At 33.5% G+C, this 11154-nt stretch overlaps 1 protein-coding gene across 4 annotated transcripts; it reads right to left on the bottom strand.

Annotated features, from left to right (window-relative positions):
* Positions 1–2866: 2866 nt before the first annotated feature.
* On the bottom strand, positions 2867–10368 carry GAUT7 (galacturonosyltransferase 7). Of its 4 annotated transcripts, XM_085728073.1 has the most exons (10): positions 10171–10368; positions 9036–9067; positions 8854–8913; positions 8436–8495; positions 7524–7593; positions 7371–7432; positions 6642–6958; positions 5607–5961; positions 4968–5510; positions 2867–3703 (listed from the first exon to the last, which is right to left on the bottom strand). In XM_085728073.1, exons 1-10 carry the CDS (start codon positions 10328–10330, stop codon positions 3425–3427), a joined length of 1938 nt encoding a protein of 645 aa, XP_085584199.1. In that variant the 5' UTR covers positions 10331–10368; the 3' UTR covers positions 2867–3424. The 4 variants fall into 4 exon arrangements, with proteins under 4 accessions (XP_085584199.1, XP_085584201.1, XP_085584200.1 ...); XM_085728075.1 differs by lacking the exon at positions 8854–8913; XM_085728074.1 differs by lacking the exon at positions 8436–8495.
* Positions 10369–11154: the final 786 nt, after the last annotated feature.

The following is an 11154-nucleotide window of genomic DNA, read 5'->3' on the forward strand; positions in this document are numbered from 1 at the left end:
TCCAAACTCGGCTATCATAGCCTAGAGGTTCCTTGTTTAAACCTTAATTGTCTATCTCGGCGTGAGCTAATAACATAATCATTTTTAAGACCATGTTGATTTAACCCAATTAAAAAGTGTAGGCTAGAGAGAATATTCAAAAGAGAGTTTTGCTAACACTACTCTTATACAAAATCGAATGTTATTAGACAATAGGATCAACCCCTTAATTAATAGGTCCTTGAAATGTATACCAAGTTTTTAAAATAAAAAATAAAAGTTGGGTGGCTTCAAAGGAACTCTATCTTTGACTAACAAATAAATTAATGCACCGATTCTCTCTTTAGAAAACCTATGGCCTATCATGACATTTTATATTGCACAATCCCTTCATTAGAGTAAATTCTTTAATTTTCTCAGAAAAAATTAAAACAAGTATGCTGGTCTTAAAAAATATCAACATTTCATCTTAGTTACTAACGTGAAAATTGTCATATATCAAACTTTCATCTTATGGTGTGTTGGATTTTGCGTCTGGAGATTCTGTTTTAATCTTACAAATTAGACCTCTAATTAAAAGAAGCACAAAAAACTCAAAAGAGTTGATTTTTATTTAAATTGTAAATAATTTTTTTTTAAATAACATCAATAATAAAAATAGGCATGTCTTTCGAATTATATGTCTTTGAAGAAATATCGGATCGATATTCAATTTCGCATATTTATTCCTCCACCAGTTTCACATATTTGTGGATGGATTTAGATGGATATTTTCTAAAAAGAAAATATGAGGCCCTTGGCATTTTTTTTACAGTTCAAAATCCTTGTATAGAAAACCATTTTCCTTTCAAAATTAAGGCACTACGATCTAATTGGATTGGTGAATTTCACATTTTCTCTCAATTCTTAAGCCAGTGTGGCATAACACACAAATTCATTTGTCCTCACACCCATCACTAAAATGGTGTGTTTGATGGAGGACACATGAAAGTTGATGAACTTGGCCAACACTTCTTGAACAAGCAGCCCTGCCACTTCAATACTAGGATTATGTCTTCCTTACAGTTTGAAGTTGCCTAGACTATTATGTGTAGCCTTGGATACATCCACTACTGATAGTTTTTTGGTGGTATCAAAGATTTCTTTTATCGTTTCAAGAGAGACTTGCAAATATTTCAACCGTTAAGTTGATTTTATTATTCTAATATTTAGGATTTTCGACAATTTGTTGTAACATAAACAAAATACGGTAAATATATGGAAACTTCATAGATAAAAAAAGGAGAAATGCTACATTCAACTAGAAATTTATCAAGATAACATCCCGAGCCTGCTATATAAATACCATGCCCCACCTTTTTCCTATTTTAACCACCCATTCACCATGTATTCCAATAAGGCAGGAGATGATCCAAGGATCAAAATGATTTGTGAAAATTCGGGATGATTTTTCTCGCTGAAAATAGCATCTCTCTAAAAAAAAGTTGTGTTGAGATTAGAATCTATTAACTACACTTCTCTAATGTATTCTCTTTATTAACTAGACGCTCTTGGTGTTTCAATTATACATTCACATGTCGTTCATAATAGGCTTTCGTGTCTAACAAACGACAAGACAACTATTGTATCTACTAACTTTCGATTAGGGTTGGAAATGAAGCGAGTCAACTCAAACAAAGTTCGGAACTCGACAATGAGCTCGCTTTATATATACACACGGGAGTTTATAAGTGGAACGTTATTTTGAGGAATTGTCAACTCTAGTTGGCTCTATTCAAACTTGAGCTAAAAAAAAAGGTTCGCATCGAACTAAAGTTGAGTTTCATGTTGAACTAATTCACTACGAGTTGAGCTCTGACAAGTTCAAAACGACTAATTACTCGTCCTACTTTTCATGTCTCGCTAAAATAATTGTTACAATAGTGTTAAGTTCCAATGATGTTTAGTGAGTGCAAATCTAGCCCTATGTCTAGCAATTAGATCTATTGATGAAATTATTTCAAATCCCTTGGATAAAAAGCCTTTGTCGAACACTTTATAAATTAAAAGTTCCGTTTTAGAGTTTAACGTCAAAAAAATATTAACATAAATAACTTATCGAACACTTTTTTGGATGTTTAGAGTTCACTTTATGTATGTGATCTATATGGTCTTTATTAGAGCTCACTTTATGTATGTCGAACACTTTCTTGATTTTTAGAGTTCACTTTATGTATGTTATCTATATGGTATTTATTATAAGTCATATACATCATTTAATGAATTAATCTAACTAAAATGTTAATTTTTTTACTTATAATAGTGACCGAATGGTATATTTCTTAATTATGCAAAATACATCAATCAAAAGTTATTTCACAAACTCGTGATTTGTTATATTATATTTTTAGGGGAATTAGTCACTTTAGTCCCTGAAGAGGAAAGGAATCGTCATTTTAGTCCCTGAATGCAGATAAATTGCAAAATAGTCCCTGAATGTAGACTATGTTGGTCAATTTAGTCCCTGAATGCAAACTCCGTTAGTCAATTTAGTCCCTGAATGTAGACTCCGTTGGTCACTTTAGTCCCTGAAATTGCTCAACAAAGTCTACATTCCGGACTTTTTGTAATTTCTCTGCATTCAGGGACAAAAATGACTACTTCTTTCCTATTCAGGGACTAAAGTGAATAATTCCCCTATATTTTTATTATCTACTTTTTAACTACTCATTAGTCGTTGTTTACTTTAGAAGAGTCAGATAATATTATACCAAATCTTGATTCTTAATAATACATTCAAATTTTGACTTGTATTATAAAATATAAATAGTATTACATGACTCAAGTGAATACATTGGAATTCTTGTAAACTAAGACCACCTCTAGGGTGGATAACAGAGGTCAAATATTAGTACAACAAATAATGAACGCATATACATTAGGTTAATGTAAAGCATTGCAAGAGGACAAAATTGTTTTCGTTTTGTTTTGTTTATATAGCTGTTGGATAACAATTTGTCATCAAACAAGAACAAACTTTGCTCAAATTTATAAATCCAAAGAACTAGAAGGAATCATTCTACTTGTTTCTCAGCTATGAATAATTTACACCATGAAGCATAATTAAATCTTGAAACAAACAATTTCACTGTTTTTATATATGAGTCATACTGCCTTTGCTCATGTATAACTCTTCGTACTGCCCACCAATTACACAGTGGGAAAAACCTCAATCAACATCAATTATCTATCTTGAAAAGTGTGAGGCTACTCAATTTCGCTTTAGCCGGAAATGCAGTGAAGTTTCCAGGTTCCTTATTGACTGATTAATTTTATAACAGATGTGTTCATCTCATCAACCCTATCGCTTCTTCCACAAAACCGCATCAAAAAATTATATCGAAAAATTGAGCACCCGTAGCACAGGCATCTTCTTGTTGCTTCTTAAAAGCTCTCCAATAATTTTCTATGAATTTACATTGCACTCACTCAAGAGCTGATCCTCTTTGTTCAGATACTTCTTCCAATAGCTCTTGTAATTTGGAATTCCCAGATCAAGCCAAGGTTTCATTTTCCCATTGTAGTGTAGTACTGGAGCTGATTTAATGGAGTTGGAATCAATTTTGTAATCATGACCCAATCCAGACCGCACCCACGACTCATTGAGTGGATATATTTTATTCTCAAACGCGAGCAAGCTCGCAGGCCATGCTGCAGCAGTAGTGGATCCTTTTTGTACGCTCAACTACATATGGACATAAATAAAACCATAACAGGTAAATAACACAGAATAGCCAACAAACTACATCATGCAATCATTAAAGACAACATAATTCTTTAGGTAATTTCATATTTGCTATGCTAATCAAGCAGAATATGACCCAGCTGAATGTCAAGACTACTTCTGACCCTTCACAAAAAAATCCCTAATAAGTAAAGGAAAAACAACATAAAGAAACCGACAAAAAATTCCTATACAAAAATAAACTATCTCTGTTGCTACTATTTCTAACTAGTGTTAAATCAGGCTGGCCTTGTGCATTTGGACCAGAATTTAATTCAGATCAATAAATTGTTAGTCAAGCTCTCAATCCTATCTGGGCTGTGTTCCTTTTTTTATTCTTAAAACTGGAGTTTAATATAATTTCCAAACAATTTATTCAACTAATTTGTATTTAAAGATTTAAAGGTAAAAGACATAGATGCTTGTTTTAAAATGACATTTCATTTCATTTCACTTCAAAACAAGAGACTATGACTCCATTGGATTTGCAAATTAATTTCAAATTTTCATCTTTAATTTAAAAAATACCACCTTTTTTATCTTCAAAGTGATGCAAGAAACAGTGAAAACAACATAAAAAATGTTTTCACAGTTTTCTATACATACATGACATGAAAACAGAAAACAAAATGAAAACAAGTTTGTCCTTTTTAATTACGAATGAAAACATAAATAGTTTTAAAACAAGCAGTCCCTTGATAATTCTAGTAAATTTAACTATTCTCTGAAGACCAGGCTATGTGGGGCCATCCCATATTGGGCCGGGGCAATTTTTTAGGAGGATTGCTCCTTAGGCACACCTAGCAATTGCTCACAGGCACCCAGTCACCTACCGAACAGCAATTAAACACCGTTCGCTGCAAAACGGTAGTTAATTGCCATTCGGCACCCTTTAAATCGGTTAAATCACTTTTTAAATCGGTTTAACCGAATTAAAAACCTCCCCGAATGGTAGTTAATTGCCGTTGGGGGGTATTTTGGGTAATTTGAGGTGCTGGTGAGCAATTGCTACGTGCCTAAAGAGAAAATTTCAGTTTTTAATTCTGTTAGCCTAGTACATTCATTTTGTTGGGTTTTTCAGATCAATGCATTGAGCTCAGCCCAATTTGACTCCTCTACTACTACCGCAGCTATATTTAACAATATTACTTCCAGTACTGCTATATCCAATAATAGTATTTTCCAAAATTATCATAACGCAGATCTAGGGATTGTAGCCACTAACCTCTTTTATTAAACTTTTATAAGTTTGAGTAAGACCAAACTCTCTCCACCTCACTAGGTCAATTATGTTCAACCCCGACATCCAAGCACAGGAATTATGGCTGAAACCTTTCTCACCTAAATAACCTTTCAATTGACCTAGCCTTACGGAGCAGAATTGCACAGCACCATTGACTTTTTCTCCCATGTCTAGGTTCCAAAGGGATGACAAGTCTCGCTGAATAACAACATCATCGTCCAGAACAACAACTTTCTTCAATTTGCTGAATATATCAGGAAGTAAATAGTGTGAATGAGAAAAAATTGAAATGTATTCCGTTCTAAACTGGCCCATGGATGGATTATCATAACTGCGAAATGAAACACGAAACTCTTCAGGCAAGGACAGTTGTAATGAATTGTCTTTTAGGCTATCCATTTCAAGATGCTCAACATTTAACACTTGAACAGCAGCTTCCCCATAATTGTTCCTCTTGAACCAAAGCTTCATTGCATAATAATTTTGACCATCAGACAACACATGAAAAACCTGATTCCGACTTACCTGAAATATTGAGCAGCAACAAGTGAAATTATTAAAATAGTGGCTAAAATTCAACCTCTATGAATTCACTGGTGCATGATTAGAAGCAAGGCATACTTTTGCATGAGTTACAGTTGAGTTAATAACCACTGATGCTGCAAGCACATTATTAGAGAAAATAACATAATGGTGCAATGAAGAATCTTCAAATTTTTCTGAATCGGCCTCTTCTTCATAATGTGATGATTTGAAATATTCAACAGTTAGTTTCAGTGCCAGGCAGTGAAAACTCTTTGGCATTGTCAGAACATTAAGTTTATATAGGAATGCACTCTGTTTCCTGTGGAAATCAGCTTCATCCTCAGTCAGATCATATAATTGTCTAAATTTCTTATCAACATTGTCGCAAACCACGGGGACTGATTTAGCTCTGGCTATTGCAACATCCATCCTCTCTGATTTGGTCTCAACCCTATAAAGTGATTTTGAATACCTTGTAAATTTTTTTGTAAACTTAAGCAACTCAAATGAGAAAAGTGCTTTCGCACGGGGGACATGCTAAGAGATGTAATAAAAACATTCATGGGCTAACATCTAATAAATCCTGAGCTTTTGATAGTTGGTTCATGAATCACGACATGCCTGAAAGTCAAGGTTCACAGAACAACGGCATTGGGTTTGAGGTTAATCAACAGAAAGGACATTGTATACCCCGAGATAGAACAAAGTTGAGATGAGAAAGAAAGGTAACGCCATGCTTTGCAGTATAACCTATTAGCCCAAAAAATTGTCTATGGAACCATAAATGGTTCTAAAATAATATACCCAAGTAAATAGAAGTTAAATACAAATATATAGAAGCTAATAAAAATAATACAGGTCACTTTAGTTGTTTTAGGAAGTAAACTAATTAAACTACATTAAGGACTCAACTGTCTGAAAGCACAACAAACATTTGAATACAAGAAAATTTACAAGCCAGATCTGCAAGCTAATAAGGAAACTGATAATCAACATTTTTTACAAGACTATTTGATTGAAGATGAACTTAAGTTGACGAAAAAATTATCAGATACCAATAACTTCTCAAGTAGAAAGCAACTGAAACATCTAAGCTGGGGGGAAAAGAAAAATCAAATTATATCAGCTTACAGTGGTGGAAGATCAGCATCTGTAGAAGATTCACTAAGCACATGCTCCAGCTCTTGTATACTCTGTTTTAGTTGGCGAGACAGTTTGTCTTGTGCTGGGAGTTTTGCAATGCTAGGATAATAAGCTCTAGCCACAAATAGTTGGTCTTTCAACTTCTTAACCATGGCGTCTTTCATAACTTCTCTATGTTCTTGTTGCCACAAACAGTAACTACCGTATGTGAGCTCGCACGACTTTCCAGTTTCATCAGCAGAACTTGTCTTAGGGTGGGTGACTTGTTCAGTGCGACCATGTTTAGGATTATGAACTTTAGGAGTCTGTTACAGAACTTAAATTAGTTTAAATAGCTACATGAACAATAATATATAAAATAACCTTTAAAGTCTGCTGGATAGTACAAAGCTATATAACTTGTATTATAACACTGAGAGACTGTGAGTTTGATTTGGTTGTTTATACACCTCTGATTTCCTACGACCCGATTAACTATTTGAATGGAGCGTTAGAGTTTCCTTTTTATGTTAGTACTTATTCTGCTGTGAATGTTATAGGAGATTATACTGGTTATACAAGATTCTGCCTACTAAATTTTTATCCCACCAAAAAAAATAAAAAAATCTGCCCTCTAAGATTAATGGTATATATGAGTCTCTCAGTCTCAGTCAATGGCTTAAACTGAACTATTCTGAGCAATTATGTGTTCAATAAAGGACAATAATATATTCGTACATTAGAAGTTGGAGGTGATTGCAGGGCAGCATTAGGTGGCGGTGGCGGCGGCGCCTTGACACCTGAAAATTAATTAAAATTTAAAGCAGAAAAAAAGGAAATGATTTTCAAGAAGGTATTAGGGCATACGATATTGAATCAGTAGAAGCACACCTCTATGTTTTTCTTCATTGGTATTGATGATGCCATTCTTATCTCCTTTAGAATAATTCTTCAGAACATCCTGACATGCAAAATTATTATTGATAAATGATAATCAGTAGTTAGCCACAACACAACCCATAGAAGATGCATTTACACCCCAATCCCACAACTTGTTAATCTGGAACAAGGAATTTGTAAGATTTAAAACCTGGTGCAGACAAGTGCGCCAATTTTTGCAATATAAAGAGGCCACTTTGACGTGGAACAATTTATTTGAGGATTTTCATCAATAATGGATGTGTCTTTGAAATAATTTCTACGGGTTAGGAACAAAGGCTTTACCAAAAACAAAGAGATAGATATTTTGCGCCATTGGCAATGTGCAGTTTATGCAGTCCTTGGGAGCGTTTGGTTAGTTAAGATAGGATTACCTTGATACCTCTCAAGTCTCAACTAGGGGATGGGAATGGGTACATGGCATTATTCTAATGTTTGTTTAAAAATAGCTTCCATTTCGAACAAACTTTGAGAATTGACATTTGGGAAGGTTTTGATGTATTGTTTATTTATATTTATATTCCACTGTTCTCTTATGTTTCTTTCTTTTTCTGTTCTGGAGGAATCTGTGTGTCCAGTTATCTTTATTTTGCCCAAATTTTTCAAAGATATTTTTGTTGTAATAAAAACCAAAAAACTATGCAATTTACAAAGCTGGGATCTTAAGGTTGACATGAAACCCAAAAACCTTACAATGATGACAATTACAGAATCATGATCTACATCAAGTTTTCCCTTCGATTATGTTAGGCAAGAATTAAAAGACAAGATAATCGATTATCCGTTATTTATATAAATATTTTCTCATACAAACTTCTAAATAAAGAAGTATAAAATTAACCACCAGAGTATTATGCAGAGAACCTTGGGAAGAGTTGGTTCAAACTTAGTGATCAGTTCCTTCACATGACTTGATTTATCTCCCTGTGGAAGAAATTTACAAAAAATAAGACATTATTTAAGGCTTTGGTAGGGGTAAGATTTCCGTTTTTGAATGTTTCATACACCAACCATGTGTTTTGTTTGAACTTTATACTGATAACCTAGTAAAAGGATTAATTGTTTGCCCATTTTCTATGCTTTAAGAATACCCATCAATGTTTGTGCATGCTAATTGAAAATTAGAAATGTATTCACACTTTTGACGATTTAAAAATTGACATTTTACGTGACTCTTGACTACAACTAAAACAGTGAGGCTACCATGACACAGTATTCCGCAGAAGAATGCTAGAAGAAAAGGAAGGCTTATTTAAAATAGCTTGGGACTAAACCACCGTACCTCAGACACATCCTCTTTATGGCGAACATCATGTCTATTGTATGGAATAACATTTTGACTCTGATTTGGAAAATGACACAAGAGAAAGTGAGGGACAAAAATGACAAACTCAACATGATAATTCTACATTAAGCTAGAAAGTTTGTCACAAGTTCACATATACATTTGAATTGAATGCTTACCGGAGGAGTATTTCTCTGTTCATATATATATCCTGCATAAACATAACAACAAATGGCAACAAACTGTAAGAAGAAAAAAAAAAACTTACAAAAAACACATAAATAAAGTGCAATGCTATTTAGCGCGAACACTATCATCACAACAAAAATACATCACCAAACAATGCCTAAATCCATGCAAGTTTCGTGCAAAATTCCATCGTTACAAATAGTACTTTTCCTAAATAAATAAAGTTAGCAGAGTATATTTTGTGACTGAAAGAAATTCAACTCAGAGATGGCATTTCATTACTACTACTACTACTACTGCTACTGCAACTACTTATAAATACGTGTATAGATACATAACCAAGCAATTGTGCCCAAGTGGATTATGAGCTCCACCAAAGAACATTTGTTCAGGAGAACTTGAGTTCGATTCATAGGTGGAACATTCTTGGTCAGACTTACTTACATCTTGGCCAAACTGGATTACCAGGGCCCCTTTCCCCGGAAACCCAAAGGTTAACACAAAAAAAAATACATAAATACATACAAAGCAAGAGAGACAAAAGTTTTGTAGCATGAACACTTCGGATCGCAGGCGTGTCTGATGTCCAACATGTGTCCATGTCTGACACCGACACATGTGATTACATTCAATTGTGTCTTTCCTTAAATCACTATTGTTGTCGACGTGTTAATGTCATGTCCGGTGTCCGTATACGTGTCAATGCTTCTACAAAAGTATTGAATTCTACTATTCTACATTTCTACTATATATACTAGAAACTCAATTATAAATAAATTTATTTACATTAATAAATAAACAAACAAATAAAACAGAAAAAAGACATTTATCACATAATTAATCCATAATTGAACAAACGTACAAATGTGCATTGAACTATCCTGAATTAAATTAAAAAGAGAAACGTTTCGTAATTCACATTGATAACACAGATCTTCTAGAAGCATCAAAATTAAACGAATCAAACTCAAACTACAATCAGCTTAAAACAAAAAAAAACTCAATTAACATTGGATCTAAACGCTAAAATGAAAATTTATATGGATCTGAATAGTTTCGAGAATGTGATGAAAATGAAGAATTGGAATGATATAGATCTCAGTGAAAAAGAGCGAGATCAAGTACCAGAAGTGTGAAAACTGTTGTGGAGACCGAGAAGGAAGACGAGAGGAACGAGCATGGAGAGAATGACGAGACCGAGAACTGCAATGATGAGACCTCTCCACCGTCGTTTCGCCGGGACGCCGTACGATGATTGAACCGCGCCCAAACCACCGCTCTTCATCGTCGTTTTCTTCAATCTCTTTCTTTCTCTTTCTCTTTATTATCACTCGCTTTTTCTACTTGTTTGTGTTTTGTGCTTTTTCTGTTTTTTGTTTTAATTTTTTGTTTGATTGGTGATAATAATAATAATAATAATAATTAATAACTGGTTTTTGAAAATAATAAAAAAATGTGTATGTATAAATCAATCAACCGCTGAGTGAGGAAGTTAGTTTGGGTTGATCTGCCAACAATGAAATAATATTGGATCTGGTCCGCAGGTCCGGTGGCACAAATGCATTATTTTTTAAACTAGGAAACTTACCTGTAAAAACCAACCATATGATTAAATTCAAATTAATATTATTCTATTATAAATTCTAAAATGGAGATATACATTTATTATTATAGAAAAAAATAGGGATATACACATTTTCTCTTCAGTTCGAACTAATTTATTTAGAGATTTTGTATGTACTGTCATGTTATTTTTTTTTGGGTTAATTAAGTTTTTGGTCCCTATAAATATATGCAGTTTTGTTTTTAGTCCCTATAAAAATAAATCACACTTTTTAGTCCCTATAAAATTTTCTGTTATAGCTTTTAGTCCCTGCTGTTAAGTGAGCTTTAACGGTGCTGACGTGGCACTGACATGTCATTATTATATATTTTTTTATTTAAAAAAAAAACTTCAGAATTTTTGTTTAATGGATTTTTCCAAAAAATTAATGGGAAGTTATGAAATTACTAAAGTACCCTTATTTAATTAAAAGACAATCATTTCTCTCTTCTCTTCTTCACCTACGATGCCTTCTTCTTCCATTCCAGATTTCTTCTTCATCGTCA

This window comes from Medicago sativa, chromosome 7, assembly GCF_051527215.1.
Source record: "Medicago sativa cultivar Bolivia chromosome 7, Bolivia_mono, whole genome shotgun sequence".
NCBI classification, from domain to species: Eukaryota; Viridiplantae; Streptophyta; class Magnoliopsida; order Fabales; family Fabaceae; genus Medicago; species Medicago sativa.